We start from the raw sequence: 19,950 nt of genomic DNA, 5'->3' as shown, positions 1-19,950 counted from the left end.
TTCCCTAACCAGGATGTAATAGCCTACAAAGACTTTTGGGTTTTCTTACTAATAAAATTCTTCAAGAAAATAAAACATCTCATAAATGAGATGTTGGTTTAAGCTATTAAGTCAGAAAAGGAAAAAAAGATAATATTATAAATATATATGTATAATTACAATGTAAATAAAACCTCTCTTGCCTCTAGGGCCAAACCACCTGTGAGCTACAGCTCAGCTATGTCTTCTAACAGCAATGGGAAATTATTTGCTCTGGTTACAGTAGCAGCATTTTCACTTATAGGGGAATAGAAATCCCTTCTACCTCATCAAGCACCTTTTCACACCATTTGGGCCATTTGCTGATCCATATGTACTGGAAAGCTCAGCAAAATTTTGGGCTGATTCCTACAAGCTCCCACCAACCTCCTTCCATCAGTTTCTCTCAAGGAACCTCAGGCTTCTGTAATGTTGAATAAGTTGTCTTAATTCCTTCACTACTGGCTGCCAGGTGAAGAAGCCTGCACCTGGCAAATGCTCTCAACAAATCACCTAAAACTGCTAGGAGCAATCCATACTAAAAGGATATTAAACTAAAAAGGATATTTTTTCAGAAGTAGTTAGAAAAGAAGTGGTTTTGGCTCAGAATCTTGTAGGTGATCTTCTATACACTCATTCTTCAAAAAACATGACATTATTTATGCTCTTTGTCTGTCTCTTTTCTGGCAAAAAATGTTTTTCTTTTAAAGAGGGGGAATTGAATGAGGTTTCAAATATTGTTCAAAAACTGTGTCCCAACATGCCTACCTCATATCAAACATTTTAATCACACACAAACTCCTTCTCCCCTCCCAAGTCTTAGTACTGCAGTTTTAATTAAACAAGCTATCTCTTTATTCCTCAGAGTAATTATATAGGTACATCTCCTTGGCTTTCAAATAAGGTTCTCCTGTTAAAGAGTTTGTTCTGGCTATGCTACTCTCAGGAAAGGCAGACAAGAAAAATAAATTGGGCGAGACACAAAGGAAATGATTGTGCACAGAGGTTGCAATGCTCTGTACCAGCCCACCTGGTTTCTACCCAGGGGGATGCAAAACACCCACGTGTGACAGTACAAACCCATCACCAAAAGAGGGTCCATGTTGTCACTTGCTTTAAGAACTAAACACAGGGAAAGTGGGAGAAGGGAAATGAATGGGCTTCTCCAGCTTGACTACTCAGTCTGGAGGGCTAACATCCTCCAAACACCCAAATACAAGGATGGGAAGAGATACGAGTGTGGAATTGCCAGGATTCCCCACCACAAACACCTTTGTGCCACTGGCACATGGTCAGTGAGGGGCAGCTCTCAGCCTGGGAAGCGAGGGCAGCTCAAGCACCTGTGAGCAGTGGCAGCCTCGAGCAAACTCTCTGTGATCCAAACACCAAGAGGCCAGGTGATGGAAAGGAGCATTTTGGAGATGTACAAGATGCCTACGGTCTCTGCTCTGCTTGCAGACCCAGATTCTGTCAGCAGACAGTTATGACTGGGGAGAAATGTTGACTCAACATTCTACAAAAAGTCTTCTACTTTTCTCATGTCATATTCTCACACAAATTATTACTTTCACTGTTTAATAAGAAAGAAGAACATTAATAATATTCACTGCAGTTTTGATTATTTATTCCTGTATGGAAAGTATTTTCTCTGTGCAGAAAAAAAAGGTGTTAAAGCATGCTGGTGATGTTCCATGAACACGTGTGCTACAGCTAGTTACTACCCTCTTGTCAGTATCTCTTTTAACCCATTATCTTTGTGGCTACTCACGTTCACATATGTTTGTGCTCCCAGCTGTTGCAGGTTGCCACTGTTTCTGATTATATCCAGGGCAGCAATGATCACAGGTTTCTCCACAAGTGTTATGCTGACATTCACACTGAAACCTATAGAAATAAAAGCCTCTTAATGAAGTTAGGCTTAAAATTTATGTCTTAAGATTTTAAATAAAAACTTATTAGTATTTTCTTAATTTTACTGCAGTCCAAGACTTACATATAGTATGGAAAGGATAGGCTATAAACCTCACATGTAGAGAATTCAATCAGTAATACTTGTACAATTTGGAACTTTCCTAAAATTCTTCAAGATTGATTATTTTAATCGTGTGATTATGAGTTTATTAGAACACATTACTTATAGAAAATGTTTATAATTGGATTCCATAGACTAGATTATGAAACTATTGTAGATTATTAAATCAAGTTGATACACAATAGTTTAGGATGTATCTGGTTTTAACTTTGTTTCAAGGCTCAAGCTTGTTGGCCTACAGTAATTAAAATATTTATCATCTTTAAATGCATGCTTTCTTAATGTTTCCATTATGCTTTGTTTATAATAATATTATCAGTGTTTTTAATAAACCATGATCATAACTTGATCTTGTTATTTTTAAGATAGTGAACACTGTTCACCAACAAAAGGTAAGGAGGTTTTTGATTTATTTAGCTGAATAGCCTACTTAAAGAGCAGGGTCTAATTATGAGCTAGGTCTTACCATCCTGCATAGTAACTGAATCCCTGGAGAAACAAAGGCCTTGGGACTCAGGAGGCCTTTTACAATATTCTTCTCTTATGTATGTAGTCTAGTAACACAGGGGCAATAAAAGTTTCCAGAATAATCATCCTATTTGCATAGATTTCTCACCTTCTTTACTTATTTTTCTGTAGCACAGACACATGGAATGGAAGCACCCATCTCCCCCACTTACTCTTCATTAAAACATAACTGAAAATACTGCATCGTCCTGATAAAAGTTTGTTTTTATGCCAGCATGGATAAGAGCAACAGCTGGTTTAAAGCAGGTTTTTAAAATATGTTTGAGACAGGCTGATTATTCATAGTGATTTCCCTGTAGCAGTCAAGCCAAGAAGCTGATCTAACTCCCTGTGAAATCAACGTGGAGGTCACAAACTTGACAAGGAAAGGGAATACTCCATTCAGTTTGTTTTTATGTTTTTAGAGTAATGATCTAAAGCCATTTGATCTTGCATGAGCTCAGTTATAGTGCTCAATATCTCCATGAAGTTGACTGATTTTGTTCCTGAGTTAGACTTCTAATTCCTGATGTAATAAGGTGATATCAACTCACGTCTTATGATATCATCATCAGAAGGTGATGTTCAACTCAAAGAACTATGGGTTTCTAAGAAATTATTCAATCTGCCAAATTTGTACTTCAATTAAAGCAAAAAACCTAACTAAAGATTTTCTATTATTATATTTCACATACAATCACTTTTGACATGTTTTCTTCCCAACCTATGTCCCAATATTTTCTTGCAGGTTCTATTTTTTTTTAATATTAAAAAAAATCCTTGTAAAAATACATAATTCTATAATAAGAAAAGGTCATTTGAAAGCATTCATGTATTGTTTTTCTCAGATAAATGTCAGTCTCTGTTTACTTACTGGTATTGGTTTTCAGCACTTTTTGGACTACATACTTCAGCATGGCCATGGCAAACACATCGACCACCAATACTGATGTCCTTTATACTGTAGTAATACTGTGGAACAAGCACAAGAAGTATGTATAGATCATTCCTTGCTTGTATTGTGTTAGAAATATCAACATAAGGTTTGCTAGATTTGGAAGGTCTCTACAATAAAAATTTGCAGTCTCCTTTAGGAATTTAATAAAACCCTTGAGATTTCATTCAGCTATCCTACAACCAACAGCCAGGATAATACCAGAAGTTCCTCACACTAAAGCTGTGCTGCTTGCCAAGTAAACTGCATACTCCATTTATCTCTGCCTGTGAACAAAGTCTTAAAATTTACTTAAGGCAGCAAGGGTGCTTGATGGAAGTGCTGTCAAATAACTGGAACAGCTTTATGTTTTTCAGTGCAGACATTTGTGTGGTGCCTCACCCCAGGGTTTCCTCCAATTGTTACCAAATCTTCATTTTAAATGAAAAGGTTAAAAATAGCAATACAATATGAAGTCTGAAATCTCTGTGAGTATATTAATTTCTGTGCAGTGTTCCTGTATTTCCTTATATTTACCCACTGAATGAGAGTGGAACTCTGTCCTTCAGGCTCTTGGATAGCCCAAAATGCACTGAAAACACCCAGGCATCTCAAATTATTTGTGGAAAGAGGGCAACTTTCAAGTACAGTCTTTGATTTCTGCTCCTTCATAAACTCAGGTACTATTTTCTGAAAATCTTTTGTGAGTAAACACCAGAAAATAGTGCCAAATAAATTTGAAGGGCTTTAGTTGTTCAGTTCTGCATAAGATAATTTAGAATAATTTTGCTTTGGCTCCTTACAGCTCCCATGATTCACTCAGCGTCCTTCCATATTAGAAAGCAGGGAGTGAAAATGGTCTGTTACAAAATCATTAATCATTACTGCCCCTCCATAAATCCATGTAACCTTCCTGTCTCAAACAAACCTGGATAAAAATATGGGGATTTCAAGGTGGGTCAATGCAAATCTCATTGTCAGGATGTTGCAAACTTTAAACATTCAGACCATTTTTTGGTCCCTAACATGCTGGGTATGATTGGTGGGTATTTACACCTCAGTGACAACAGTACTTACTCTACGAGTTACAGTGGGGTCCTGCTGAGCTTTGGATATCAAGTGTCCAAGAAGAGTATTAGTTCTGAGAAAACGGAGGCGGATGTTTGTTGCCTTTGTGAATTCTTGAAGACCAGGGGAATAAGTGAAGTTTTTTGCTCCTGGGCGGCCATTTACCAGAGATACTACAATCTAAAAAAGAAGTAAGCACACACTTGTTAAAATATATCAACTGCAATTGCCATTAGCAGCATAGAGCTGAATTAATAAAAGAACCAAAAACTTACTATTGTTTCTGAACACATTTGCAGTAATAACTAGGTGTTTCATACTAAAGTCAGGATATTGGGAAAAATAGTGTTGTTAGCATTGGAGCCTCCTGTATTCTTATTATCCATATAACAAATCAGAAAAAAAAAATAAATGCATCTATCTGTTTTGAAAACACTAGGTATAGCATGCAAAAAGTACATTTTAATTGGAAAATAAACAATAGGAATAGTTATAAGTAGTTGTTTGAACAGTTGACAGTGTCAATGGAAGTTTAGCCTGATTAAAAACATCAGATTTTGGCTCTTTCCCAAGGCACATTTATTTTTGGGTCAAAGCATAAACATTCCTGGAAAATATTATTGTTAACAGGTCCAGTGCCTGCAAGCATATTAATGGTCTTCTGGAAGAAAGTACACAGTGTTGCTTTGGAAAATCCCCTCACATGAAAGCAGGTTTCTCTGACTTCCAAAACAAGGGATCCAATACTTTTTCATTTTTTAAAGAAACAGCTGCCAGCAATCATGAATCTCTATTGAATGAAAAACCTAGTTTGTACGTACAGGCCTCAGTAAAAACTTGAATTTATTTATAACCACCCAGATAACAGATTACTATTTTCAAATGGCTCCTATACTCCCAAACACATAACAAGGATATGATGATTGTGCCAATTGCAGCACAATTCCTTCAGGAAAAGTCATAGAGCATGTAATAGGGAATGGCACCAGCAGTATTCTTCTGTGGAAATTATTCTTTACAATATCTGATTAGGAAAATTTTACAGATACTTTAACAAATAAGCTCTATTTTAATATTAAAAATATTTTAATCTGCTTAAAACTCTGAATAACTCTTGAGGAGTTCAGATCTGGATTTTAACAACATTGGGCATAAGAGCAGAATGCCAGGAGGAGCCATCAGCACATCCAGGAGTTTAGCATTCATTCAAGTAATACAAGCCACAGTTCTGCCTAACAAGCAACAAGGGCTAAAATCAATTTTTTATGTTTTCCAATGTTTTCCAAATACTTTTATTATATTATAAACATGTAGCTTTCTTTTATATATATATATATTTTTTTTTAACAGCTACTATTTCTTGAATGGTAAATATCTGTTCCTACAGCCTTTACTCACATGAGCAATTCTGGTGCACCAAGTTTTGCCATGCACATTGGAAGTATTCAGAAAATGCAGTCAACCCCTTCAAATGCACATGAATATAGTGAGGTACATAAATTATGACAAATATCAACACAGATTTCCCTGAGCAGCCCCTACCCCCAATAGATAATGGTGAAAATTAGGAGGAGTCAGGTCACGCTCCCAAAATCTCACTGAGGTTTAGGTTATGGACTTACTGATGGAGATTCAGAGAGTCACAGCTAAAAAATTACTCCCAACAAACTTCTGAAACCATTGATGTTTGCTTCCAGCATCACACATGACTTCCTGAAAGCACCTACCTCTCCATTTTCAAGAGGCACGATGCGAGAGTACTCGGTGGTGCACAGGACATCGCTGTCCCTCCTCACGGGAAGATTTGCTTCCTTTCCAAAGCGCTCCAAACAATCTGCTCTCGAGTCTAGTCAAGCAAGAACAAAATTAATTTTATATAAAGTAGGCCCTATTGTTCTAATTTAAATTAGCAGAGAGGCATCCTCTGTGGTTTCAGGTAAATTCTCCCAATAAGAGAGTAATGACAGTGATTGTGTCAGTCAGCACAGAGTAATAGACATTGCTCAAAATAATAATTTCTCTTCCTAAACAATTCAGTGGTGCCTGACAAGACATGGCACAGTACTTCTCATATCATCACCAGAAAAAGAGCTATATAGCTACTCCAAGATTTTGCATTTGTATTTGACTTCGGTTTTTGTAAGAAACTCCAGGTTCCCAAGGGATGAAGGACACTGAAGTTCTGGCATACCCAAAAAACAAGAGAAACAAAACAAACCAGAAATTACTAAAAAAGTGAAAAATATTCATGTGCTGAAATACACTTCCAAAATACCACACTCATACACTCCTACCACTAATTTATTGTGGCTAAATAAGACAAGATAAATGTATTTAACATTCACTGTCCTCTCTGCAGGTGAAATTTTCAGCAAGCCCCATGGTTTCATTTTGCTGCTACTGAGGAGATTATTGAAGAAACCTGTCCCCAAAAGACCAGTGACAGAAAGATTGATACTTACAAGCAAAATATTGCCAGGGAACATAAGATTTTCCAAAGTCCACTGATCTTTCCAAGACCCAGAGATCTGGACGAGGAGAATTTGCAAACTTGATAAGGATATAGGCAACATGGAAGAGCTGGTAACAGAATGTACATAGATCTTATCAGGAGCTTTTTTTTTAACTCTATAAAAGCACAGAAATAATAAAACTAATGCAAAAAACCACTTTTTCTTTAGTGCACAGGGAGAAGGTTATTCTCTGCAGTTTCATTCTCACTAAAAATCAGAGGCCAGATTCTCACTTGACCTGGCAATGTGCTCAAGGACATTGACATCTACAAGAGGACTGTGTTAAATGCCATCTCCCACATTTCAAACAGGTCTGTTGTGCAGCTGACTGATTGCTTGGATGTGTTAAGGGTACAGTACTGAACCTGGAAAAGCTGTATCACTCAACTAAGCTGCTTTTGCAGCACCCTGGTATATTTGTAATGCATTCCAAGCACGTAATTGTGCTTGTAGCTAAGGAATATCAAAATCATGTAAGAGAAAATGCAAATACTCTTTTCACTGTGACTCCTTTGGTTGCCAATAATCCCAGCCACCTGCTCCCTCATGTTAAGATTATTTCTTAATGAATTTGCTACTTGACAGACTTTCCAATTAATGGAAGCAAGCCACCCCAGAGTTTGTGGGGATCAAACAGCAAAGGAGAGATTTTTGTAACTGGTAACTCATTCAGTGTCTGAAACAGCTCAGAGAGTTCCATCAGCTCAAGGTTCCCAAGGCCAAGATTTTAATCTTGTGATTTAGGTGCTCATTGTGTATCACACGAGGGCTCCCAAGCACTAGAGAAGAAATGGGTCTTACAAGACAGAAGTCTTACTGTAAGCATCTTGGGATAGTCCACAGTCTATCTAAAAACCAGAACATCAATAAAAATTACCTTTACACAAAAAACTAAACAGAAATTCATTCTAAAGGCCATTTAAAAATTAAACCTTGACATGGATGGAGCTGTCAATAAAAGTGAACCAATACTGAGGTACACTCAATATTCAAGTGAAGCTGCACTGGAATTTCCCCCTCAACAACCTCAACTGAGAATCATCTGCTGGCAGGAGATTTTCACTTTGGGGAGACTGCAGTCAGCAGTTTTTCAAGTAACTGCTGCCAGAGCCCCCACATCAAACACACACAAGCACTTTATCTTTGCTCATACCTCATAAATGTCATAACCCTGAAGCTAATACTTTGCAAAGTTTATTAGACTCCAAACCACAAGTGCATACAAGCTCTCAACCATGAATTGGGAACAGCAACTTTTGGCATGCCTGGCCCATTCAGCTGTCAGCCAGGAACAATTCAATAGCTGTCACACTAACTGGGACCACCAAGAGGCAGATGCAAATGGTGAATAATGCAGTGAAATAGATACCTGTCCCTAACCAGCTCTGCATATGGCAATCTCATGGCAAGATGCTGCCTCCATCCTCACACATCTATTTCAGACATCAACTTCTGAATATCTGTATGCTGCATTCACAGTAGAAAGTAAAACTTCAAGGAGAAATTGGAGGAATTCAGGCACTTCATGGAGCATGTCCTAATGATAATAACTCACATCTCAGATGAAAAAAAAATGAATTTTTTTTGTTGTGCATTCATTTATGTAGTATGTACAACTACTCTCCAGGGCAAGCCCCTGTTTTACACACACACACCAAGCACTGCACTGCAGCAGGTATTGCACCTTGCAACCTATTTCAGAAACTTTTGCTTTGCTGAATGTTGCTGACTTAGATCAATGCAGAGAGAACCAGGAGGAAAATAACCCAGCTTTTCTGTTAGTGCTGAAATTTAACCTGCCATTTAGCAGAGCCTGACAAGCACCAGTTTTACATCCAGAGATATTAAATTAGGTACCTCAGCAAACAGACATTATCTCCATAGGAAAAATTACTTACTAGACAACAATACTGAGCACAGTGGCAGCCATTCTGTTGCCACAGCCATGGCAAAACCAGACCTATGCTCTATGACTGCACAGGTGGAGAAATGCCCTCAAAATGCTGATGGAAAGTCTGATTTTAGCCATTGTCAGAAATAGGTGAATACTTTAGGGACAGTGGCAAGATTTGCTCTTACTGAGTTTCTGATATTCTTTGTCAGAGTATCTTCTGCTACTTCACTCTCAAGTTTCAGATACAGGCATTACATGTCATCTGGTATGGCCACTCAGTGCAAAGATTAGTATCCTTCTAGGAAAGCATAATAGTTCTGAAACTCCTAAAAAAGAAAAGTGTTTAATATTCTCACTTTTGGTCAGCTGAATCTCTCAAGGGGCATTTACCTGCTCAAACCAGGTTTGCACTGGCAGGCAGCATTAATATATTGTCTTTCTTCCCCTGTCTTTAGATCCTTGGGAGTGCCATTTGACATGCATGTTAGCAAGTGCTGATAACACTCCATGTGTTACTGATACAGATTTAACCAAGACAAGTGGTTTAGAAAGCTCAAGAGGAAGTAAAGAAAGCATATATACAAAGTTCTGCTTTTTCCAGGACTCCCCTGCTAGTAGTCACATTGACCTTTTACCTACTCTTAAAAATGTGTATTATGTCAGGAACTCTGCAAGTCAGCCAATGCTTAAAGAACTGCCATCCAGCATCACTCCTTGCATATTTCTGTGCAAATAACAAATGGAAGGAAAAAAAGAAGCATGGCAACTTCAGAGTACTGTTGTATATGAAAACCTTATATTTGCCTGATGCTCTCCTTACACCTCTCAGTTTGAAATACTGCTCAGGTCTCTACAGGCACATTCAGAAAGAGAAAAGGGACAGGTCTGATAAAATTTAAATAAGTGTCGGTTAATGACAACATATCACCAAAACATAGTCACCACACCTACCATCTGTCCTGCTTCTGAGTTCACATGAGTGACTATTATTTGGTTTTGCCTGGATCAAGAATGTAGAATGGCACTTGAACATCTAAACTTCCACTGAGATTAAATACTGACCAAGTTGATGAATGATCTTTCTCCAGATTTGATGAGGCAACAACAGAAGAAATATAATCCTTGGTTTAGCAAATAAATCCCATCTGAAGATAAAAGAATAATCTTGCTACATAAGAACTAGAAAAGCAAACATTAAAGCCAATTTTAATCACATATTCTAAGCTGGCATTCGCTACTTTAAATATTGATCCTGACCTAAGACCCACCCTGAAATAAAGGCAAACCAAACAATGTTTTCCTTCAGCCATTTAGTTCTAAGGAAAAAAAAAAAAGAAAGTGCCTTAATTTTTTTTTTTTAACTATTTACTTGGTTGTTTTAAGGCAAATTTCTTTCATAAAAATCCAGTCATCTCTCAAAAGGAATGTTAAAACTGTAAGTCAGCATTTTGGTATAATTATATAATAGTAAAAAAATTCACAAAACCCCCAGAAATATGACAATCACAATTTTGACAATTTTCTTGCATGAATAAAAAACTGAGGAGTGGAGATAGCATTTTATTTCTAGTAATGGAAACAATTTACTCTAGAAATGCATGCTTAAAAGAGGAGGTATTACTGCAAGAGTCGAACATCATATCCTGCTGTAATCCAGCAGCATGGGTCAAACCTGATGGATTATCAACAGATGGATTTTAGACAATTCCACACTGATGTGACCTTTTTTCTTGTTCACTCAGGTTTGTTCAGATTTAAAATGTTCTAGCAGTTAATGGCCTTAAAGAATACCATTAACCCAGAAAAATATTTTAAAAATCATCCACTAGAATGAACAAAATATCCTCCTAATATGAGAATGGAAATTAAAATTCAGTGTTATACTTTAACAATATTACATTTTAAAGAGAGAAATTTTTATAAAAGCTCTTTCAGGTGAACTTAAGATGATATTAAAAGAGGTCATTTAAATGGACTGAGAGCTACACTGTACCATTATTGTTAATGATACAATATTCATGATCTCTAACAGCATACACACTACTTACTTTAAATCAACTGCAAGACCCATTGCATTCTCAAGAGAATGCTAAAATTCTCAATAATATTAGTTTAAAATATTTTCTTCTTTTTTCCTCCTTAAAAGTTTAAACAACTCTTTACATAGAGAAATTGCCAAGATTTTTTTGAATCCTAGAAAACATTAAAAAATGGATAAAAGTTAGATAAGCAAATATAAAGGTGGAGCACATTTTCCTCCATTCCTGACACCATAAACTCAAACCAGAATACTAAAACACTGGCATGACTTGTTGGATGAGTGCTGGACATAAACTAGCACAAAAGAAGAAAACACACTATGTTCTAAACAATAGTGATGTTGTGTGTATTGCTTCTGCAGGAAAAGATTGTTCTTCCTTTTTGGCTCATAAAAAGTCCTGGAATGTGGCAGTAGCAAGAATCCAACTAAATCCAGGTAGACCATCTATCTGAGGCATTCTGTAGATTTATAGATGTATTCAAAAAGATATCACAGCAATCTTTCTTCATGTAATTTGAATTTGTTTCCAGCAGGGTGAAATTTCCTCAGACTGTTACTGGCAGATACAGCTGCACCACCAAAAATTCCTTCAACACAGCATGGTTGTCGTCGTAGGTTTCTTTCATTATCTTGAATAATGTGGTTGTTGTTACAGATTGCTCAGAAGAGATAGAAATCTGATATGATTCAGTACAAAAATTAAACTTTCCAAAGGGAGACTGATGCAGGAGAGGGATTCAAGGAGTGTGAACTGTGTGTAGCACCTGCTCCAGAACACACTGACTGCACTGTGCATGCCCATTGGTTTCTTGGTGTCATGAAGCCTTAAGATCTTGAGCACTGTTTCCTCTCAGAGACCAAGCTACAAAAATATCTATCTGTTCAAATGAAGTAAAAATATCACATACTCTGGCTAAAATTAAAGGCTTTGATTTCTTGATGCTGCAAAGAGGGAAGCAGTCCTTTTATTCAAACATCTCAGTATGACTTGAGGTGCCCTGGCAGATTCAGGTACTGTATAACACACTCCTGACATCCATTATTCATCAATTCCCAACAACGCATTTTGTAACATAGATGGTAATACAATAAAATGCCAACTAGAGAGAGGTGAGCCAGCATTTCTGGTTGCCATCTACTCTTTTGGATATGTGGAAAAATAGCAGAGGTGCAGAGAAAATTGTGTGTGAGTAGTACCTGAGAGGCATCAGACTCCTGAGTGTGCTCCATCCAGTTTAAGTGAGTGCACATAGACACAGCAATGACTACACTGCACAAACAGTGACAGTGGCTGCAGAGGCTCCCACTGCACAGCACACTGAAGTCATTCCTTGTGTTCCAGCTTCCTAGCCTGGGGTGCAGAAGCCAGGAATAAGCACGGAATTTCCAAAGTTGTTCAGTTATCCCTGGCCATGCTTTCCTTTAACCAGCCACTGATGCTGAAAAATGTCTTTAGTTAGGTGAGTCAGTGCCTGTGAATAGACTTCCTAGATACATCTGGACATCTTTGTTCTGACCCAGTTGATGGCAGGACCAGAAGGGAGAAACTCTCCCTGTACAGCATGGGCAGTACCCTAGAAGGAAGAACTGCAACCAGAGACAAAATGATAGTTCTTTCTCCACATTCAACAGTCTTTGGTCCTTTTGCCAAGGCTGCAGGCAGCTATATCAATGAGTCTTGGTTGTTTTCCTGAAATTTTTCATGCAGCCACTTTTCCATTAGGATTTGGACAAAGACCAACTCAATGCTCATAATTATTTCTTACATATGGCCTATTTCTTCACAGAACACTGAAGCTATTGATATGGGAAAGGATTTGTATGATTCAGCCATCAGTTGTCCAGAAGAAAAACGTCTCCTTATGAGGGCTGCAGTCCAAAGTAGAAGGAACACAGTAGGACTGTCAACACTGGGAGGAAACCCAGGGAAGTGCAAAGGATTAAAGGCAACCAGCAGAGGTTCTGCTTTTACTACACTGGGCTAAAACTGAGTATTTAGAACAGCATATCACAAAATCAAAGTAACATGTAGGAATGAGCATAGAAAGGAAGATGGGGGGAAGCAGAAGTACTGACATGAAGGGAGGGAAGTGAGATCAGCAAGTAGGAACCAAGACCTTCCTAAAGGGATGCTGAGGAAGAGGCAGAGGAAGACACAGTCAGAAAAGTAAAGGAAAACAAGACTTGTGAGGTTATCTCCTGTATATTTCCAGAATAATATCAAATTAGTATCAGAAATGCATTTTAAAACAAATGATATGCAACTAATGCAAACACAAGGAAAAATTGCTGAGCCATTTAAAAGGTCTTTAATTAAAGCTTTAAAAAACCACAACACCTTGACTACAACTTAACAGAAAACACATGAGCAAGAAAGAATGTATTTTAAGGTATTTTCCTTATTAAGACTGGTAGCTCAACTCTGATGAGTTGCTTTGTAGTGTGACCTAGGAATAAATGAAACATATTACATGATCCAACTTTTAGAAGATTCTATCAGACAGCTGTTACTTCATCATACTGTTCTGCAGCACAATACCAAATCAGCTTCCTGTGCAAGCTGAAATACTCAGAACCAGAGTTCTCTAATACAAAGAAACCATTAACAAAGAAATAGCACAGAATTTCTGTGCTGTTAGCATCCCCATTTCTGTGTACTGTAGGGGCAGTATTGCACCTTCCCCAGGATTTAGAGCCCCTTTTCTCCCCAGTGTGAACCCAAATAGCAGAGGAGGGCTTGGTGCTGCTGTGGATTCAGAGTTGTGAAGGGGTTCCAGAGGAAGGGTTTTGTGTCACTGCGGGCACAACTCTGTAGCACTGCAGAAGCCTTGTGCAGTGGTTCTCATACCGTAATCTGTAGGATTTCCCAGTGTTATTACAGAGGTTATGCATCTTCAGGTTAGATTTGGGTCTGATTTCAGGGTCAGTGATAATACAAAGTATTCAAAAGCCAAGCACAATAAGTGCAATGACTATTTTTGGGAGCCCAGTTCAATGCAGTTTGTGATAAATCTCCCACCACCTTGAGAGTTTCTCCCTACAGAAGAAGTGAGCACAGGACACTATATTTTACAGAATGACACTTAAATTAACTGTAATTTCAGAAACATTTTAAGTCAGTCTTTTGTTAGTTAAGAAAAATTGGTTTTAGTTCTCAACAATTTAGCCAAAGCTAAATAATATTCCAAGCAACAAATATTGTTTGTAAATCAAAGGATTGCTACTAAATATAAAAGTTAGACCTCTACCATATAAAAGCAACTCATAAGATTTGCCAAACTGTGAGGCTACTTACAAAATGTTTATATGGTTTAACTGGTAGAAAACATAAAAGCATAAAGTTCTCCACAGGCTACACCACTTAGCTTAAATTTATGGTTGAGTTGCCCTCCCTCCCTAATAAAAGTACTAATTTGGACATTGCATTCCACTGTGTACTTTTAATTTACAACAGTGACTGTATTGCTACATAAAAACTATTCAACATATTAATGCTCAGGACTTCACTGAGTCTTTCAGTACTACATTACTGCCAAAATGCACAGCAAAAATAAAAAAATATACATAATTAAAAGCAACAATAAAACATATGGGCTCTTTGAACTACTTTTTGTAGTTGGAGATTTCTTTTTTATCATACACTATCACATTATCCTGAACTTTCATTTCTTCTGAAGAGAGAATTCAGAAAAATACCTGGGGGAGTGTTACTGTAATATCTGCTGAGCATTAAGCAAGCCAAAGATGAGGACACACCTGTTGAAATTAGGCAATCCAAAGAGTCAGGGGAAGGGCAATGAAATTCAGTCAGAAATAATGGATTCAGAAGTTTAAAAGCTGTTGAAAACTACATTGGGAAAAACATAACTAATTAGAGGAATAACTGAGATTTCATTTGATCCAAATATTTCAAACAAGTCAGGAATAGCCACAGTGTAAGCAGGTATGTTAACAGAATGGAGAGACTGCCTCAGGGATCAACATTATAATTGTTATTCGGAAAGACTGTGATTGATTAGAAATGTAACTATAGTACAGAAAATCAGAAAGGGAAGTAAAGAAAGGGTTTTGCTTTCAGGTTTTTGCTTTTTCTCATATTACAAAGTACAGCAAAATGAGCATTCTTCTTGCAAACAGATTTAACAGCCTGAAGACATTTTGATTTTCAAAATCACCCAAGCCCTTGTGAAACAGAAACAGCACCAGGTGGGTGTTCTGTTCCAACTTCACTGTAGCAAGCACTAAATCTTCCATCATGGTGCAACTATTCAATTAAATATTGTTGTGAGACCATGGTAGGAGACTCCACTGGGACTCTGCTCTCAACCATAAAGATATAATGGCAGGAATGAAGAAAATAAAAGCTTTTGACTTTGCACTATGACCTGCTTCCTCTAATTGTGGATACTTGATGACCAGCTTACACTCAATCATTGCTTCCCTGCATGCATTTGTACCTTAAGCTTTGTCATGTTCTGTGCACCAAATAACTTTTCCATTTTTTGTTTTCAGAAAAAAGTGCCTTTTATTAAAAGGAAACAAAACAACAAAACAAAACAAAAACACAAAAACGAACAAAACAACAAAAAAAGGACAAATAATTAGTGAGGACTATTACATCCCAGGTATCTTTTCAATATTACAGTATGTAGTTCTGTATTTAGATACACATCTATCTTTAAGAAGATTAATTTTTCCTTAAAACCCAAAACCTTAATCTCAGCTCAGTTGAGGGGGAATTGCACTCTGAAAAATTGTCTATGCCAATTACTAAGAAAGTCTGCATCATTAAGACATGGCAAGCTCTTAATATTTAGGACTAGGAAATAAGGTAAGGTGAATTGGGATCTCAGTGCTTACTTGTTCACTTGAGTAGACTTACTGTGTCACAGTACTTAATGTTCTTCATTATTAGTATTGTTTGCTACTGTATAAATTTGGGAGTGAAAATACTAAGCAAAATGTCAAAAGTGAATCTCAAGTTTAAACAAATCCTGGATGAAAGCAGATATGAGATCATGTCTGTGAAGTGGGGAAAAAAAAATATCATATGAATCTTACTAAACCCAGAGTCATCTTTCCAAGTAGTACCAGAGTAAGGAGAAAGACACAATCTCACTCTAAGAAATCTTTTAACAGCTACAGAAATCTTAGCACATAGCTGCTGGTGTCCAAGGAGTCCCATGAAAAGAGAACACTTAACTCATATCCCTCCTGTTGAGGAAAGAGGAAGTTCTCAAAACTTTAATCAGCACATAAATATAAGGCGTCTGTAGTAGGTTCTCCAAAGAAGGTAAAAAATGCACAGCAAGAAAATAAGTTTAGTATGGCCTTTCTGCACTACAGCTCTACTGGATACAGACACACTGACTGAGGACATCCTCAAAATGAGAAACATTCCAGCTAAGGAAGGACCAAGAGTATTAGAACGCCATGTAAGACAAGATGTAAAATAAGTTTCACCTGAATCCCCAGCAAAATGGCAACTAAGTCTCACAGAGAAATACTTTCTTAGTAATCCCCCACCTTGCTGTCAAATAAATTGAAGGTCTACTAAAAAAATCCTGTCCTATATAATCAGTCAATAAACAATTACTGCAAAATACATATGCATGTGGATGCATGTATTTTGCAGGTGCACACATATATTTATAAATATGTGTTTTCATGTTGTGTGAGCTTGCACAGTGTAACTAACTTCACCAGATCAGCACCCAATCATGACAGCTGCAATGCCATCCCTGCGGTTTAAAAAACAGAGAGGCTGTACCCTCAGCTATTTGCCTATTGCCTTCAGGGGAAATATTGGTGTTCTTGTTACTGTCTCATTACTAATTCATATTACACTGGTTTTGCTGTCCCTTCCCTTTTAGACCACCTTATCAGTATTCTTCTATCTTGAAGATCTTGCTGGATGACAGAGAAACCAGAAGGACCCTGAGGCAAAAGCAGACTCCAAACATTATTCTGAAAATGTGTGTCTGCGTGGACATCATGAAGCCTCTCTCTTTCTGAGCTCATGGAAAAAGGGAATATTAAACAGAAGGCAGAGTTCAAGTTTCAATTGAGAGGTCCCCCCATTCTACTTCAAACTGAGCTACAGTGTCTGTGCAAGAAAGTACACCATCACTACATCTGTATGATCCCAGTGGCAAGAACCTCCATCATCAAAATTCCTAAAGGAAAACAATCACTTCATACAGTATACAGTCAACTTGGTAAAATAATAAAGAACAAAAACCAGATGATTTTTACTTCCTGACATCACTTCCAGCAAAAAAGCTGGAAGTGATGTCAGGAAGTAAAAATCATCAGCTCAAACACCTCTCTCAATTGCAGAGCACATGCACAAATGCAAGAGATGATCACACCTCACCCCATAGCTCAGGCACTCACCTGCCCCAGATCTAAGGTGACATTGACTTCGTTGTACTTCAACCCCATGGAAAGAGGGGGACTCTGCCACCAGCTCTCAGTGCCATCAATGGCATTGGTTATCGGGTGAGCTTTGCTGGGATCAGCAGCATTGCAGTAATCACAAAACTGGCCCTGAAACACAAGCAATCAAAAACATGGTTTCAGGCACATCTTACACTTTGATAACACGTGGTTGTTAATGGAGATTCTGAACTAGGGTGTTGACTGAAGGTGTGGGTAAATTTTGTTCCTTTATATACCATAATTTTTAATGTACAAATTATTCTCCTGGTAATTAAATAACACAATGAAACACACTAACTTTTATGTTACAAACTAAAACTTCAGAAAACTCAATAAGGGAATTACAGTAAATATTTATTAACTTATTGACACTTCGGTGAAATTACCTATATTACTCCTACAGCGGTGTCTGCAGGAAATCTGCAGAAAATTAGTGAAATAAAGATTCTTAGAACTGGATTAGGAACAACAAAAAAATTATTCTCAATTTTTCTAAAACACCATGAAATATCCACATATTCATATTGCCTATTATAAATAAAACCATAACAAAAAAGCCTTGTTACTTGGCAATAACTTTGGTATTAGAATTTTATAACACTGTTTTCATTTTTTTTGTGCCATTAAAATACATTCTGAAGGAGTTTTCTAAACAATATGCACTTGTGGAAAATGCAACAGACTGTTCCCTTTAAGCTTCCCTTTAAAGAATGGCATTGTATCTTCATTTCAAGAAGTTACTGCCCAATTTCCAGTCCACAACTAAAGCCACAATCCAGATATGCCCTTTGAGAGTCTATTAAGCTCTTTGTACAATAACGATGAATCAACTTCAGAAAAACTAATTGTCTTTTGATTTCATATCTTGGCTTGCCCCACAACCTATTTTTATCTCCAAGAAATGCATTTTACAGTCTACTAAGATTAGTGCTGAACAGCTGAAATTAGTTATTAAGGGATCTTTTGAGCATACCATTCACTTTTTATTCCAACACTAGGAGGAGGCAATCAGTGAAAATGCTTAAACTGCGTCACTACAAATCTTTGTAGAAAAATAACATTTTCATTGAATGGCAGCACACCTGCCATGCCTACTTCAGTGGGACAGTTGCTTAAATCATCAGACTCTGAGCTGCTGACACTGTGTTGGACTCCTGCTTAAAATAAAAGGAATGGGGCAAATGTTACCTTACCAACTAACCAGATGTTACCATCAAAAGCATGTGACAAATCTTTTGTTGTTTCCACAATTGCACTTCTGGGTGTGAAGCGCATTCCTACCTTTTAAGAATTAACAGATTCTTATATAAGTGTCATTGTTTTGTTGCTGCTGTCAGACTAACCAGTGTAAAGTAACTGGAGCAATCATACTTGTCTACTTTTTACAGAGAACTAACAGAAGAGCTCTCACACTCTTGCTGGGCTCAGTCTTGCAAGCTTGGTGAGTTTGAGATGTTCAGCAGAATTTATTTAAAATCTATCATAGTTACTAATAGATTAGAAAATACTTAATCTCATGTGATACGAATAGACCATCCTGTGCCTTTCAAATATGTTCACTGAATAGAAAATTGATGCTGGAAACTGAAATAGATGTTTATTGAATTTAATATTTCTGCATCGATAGCAGCAACTTCAGCATCTGCATCTAGCAGTAGTTCCATCCTGCTCTCCCAGAAAGCCCAGAATATGATGCAGTTTCCAGAAGACATGGCTACCCTTAGCTGTTCTTATTAAGCACGGCTGATGCCAATCTGGCTGGGGGTTAACTCTTGACAATTCAGAGACTAAATCCTCACATACACGAGTTGGTTAACTACAGATGGGGTCATGTTATAACACTATTGTCCTCCAGCTCTGTTAGAGAAGATGGTTTGGCTCACTACAATATGCCAGGACTCCATCTGATTCAGGTGGTTTGCTGCAGCAGATACACATCAGCGCGTGCTAGCTACAGGCAATGCTGCCAGTTTCTGCAGCGATGACAAAGAACATCATGTCACTCTCTGCAAAAATCCATACCCTGAGAAATCAATCTATGCACTGGCAACTGCAGTTACTACCACATCAAAACATCTTCCCTGACAAATGCATACCTGAGTTCTGACATATATGTTACAACAGGGCAAGCTTCCCTAAATAGCTTTATAATGAGCTTGAAACATAGTCTTCAGATCTAAATTACATTCACAATGATCAGGCTGGAAGTACACAGGAAACAGTTGCTGTTGCAGCAGTTTCGGCTCTGATCTGGAAACAACCTCAAAGAAAGGCTGAATGAGAAGAAAACAATGGGGAGCATTAAACACAAGAGTTTAATTTACATGTACTTATGTGATTTCAGTATACCAGATCACTTGATCTGAAATCAAGATATCGTATTTCTCTTTTTGGGCACATAATTCAAAGAATTTCATTGCAACAGCTGGAGTTTCAGTTATTTAAATTACATTCCAACAACCCTGCCAACTAGGCAGCAAAACAAAAATGAAAGAAAAAAAA

The 19,950-nt window shown here is 37.4% G+C and overlaps 1 protein-coding gene across 3 annotated transcripts in view; it reads right to left on the bottom strand.

The window, feature by feature from the left end:
• LAMA3 (laminin subunit alpha 3) overlaps nucleotides 1-19,950 on the bottom strand; it is a 106,546-nt gene that overhangs the window by 82,929 nt on the left and 3,667 nt on the right. For all 3 annotated transcript variants that reach the window (XM_031503734.3, XM_085572010.1, XM_085572009.1), the window contains exons 2-7: nucleotides 17,404-17,556; nucleotides 7,022-7,139; nucleotides 6,287-6,405; nucleotides 4,569-4,739; nucleotides 3,432-3,529; nucleotides 1,787-1,902 (exon numbers count right to left, since the gene is read on the bottom strand). In XM_031503734.3, the coding sequence (XP_031359594.2) occupies nucleotides 1,787-1,902; nucleotides 3,432-3,529; nucleotides 4,569-4,739; nucleotides 6,287-6,405; nucleotides 7,022-7,139; nucleotides 17,404-17,556 (775 nt within the window). The remainder of the gene's footprint in view (nucleotides 1-1,786; nucleotides 1,903-3,431; nucleotides 3,530-4,568; nucleotides 4,740-6,286; nucleotides 6,406-7,021; nucleotides 7,140-17,403; nucleotides 17,557-19,950) is intronic.

The sequence above is a fragment of the Lonchura striata genome, chromosome 2 (assembly GCF_050655825.1).
Source record: "Lonchura striata isolate lonStrDom1 chromosome 2, ASM5065582v1, whole genome shotgun sequence".
NCBI classification, from domain to species: domain Eukaryota; kingdom Metazoa; phylum Chordata; class Aves; order Passeriformes; family Estrildidae; genus Lonchura; species Lonchura striata.
The sequence above is the reverse complement of the archived record's forward strand: the minus strand, read 5'-3'. Positions and strand labels throughout refer to the sequence as shown.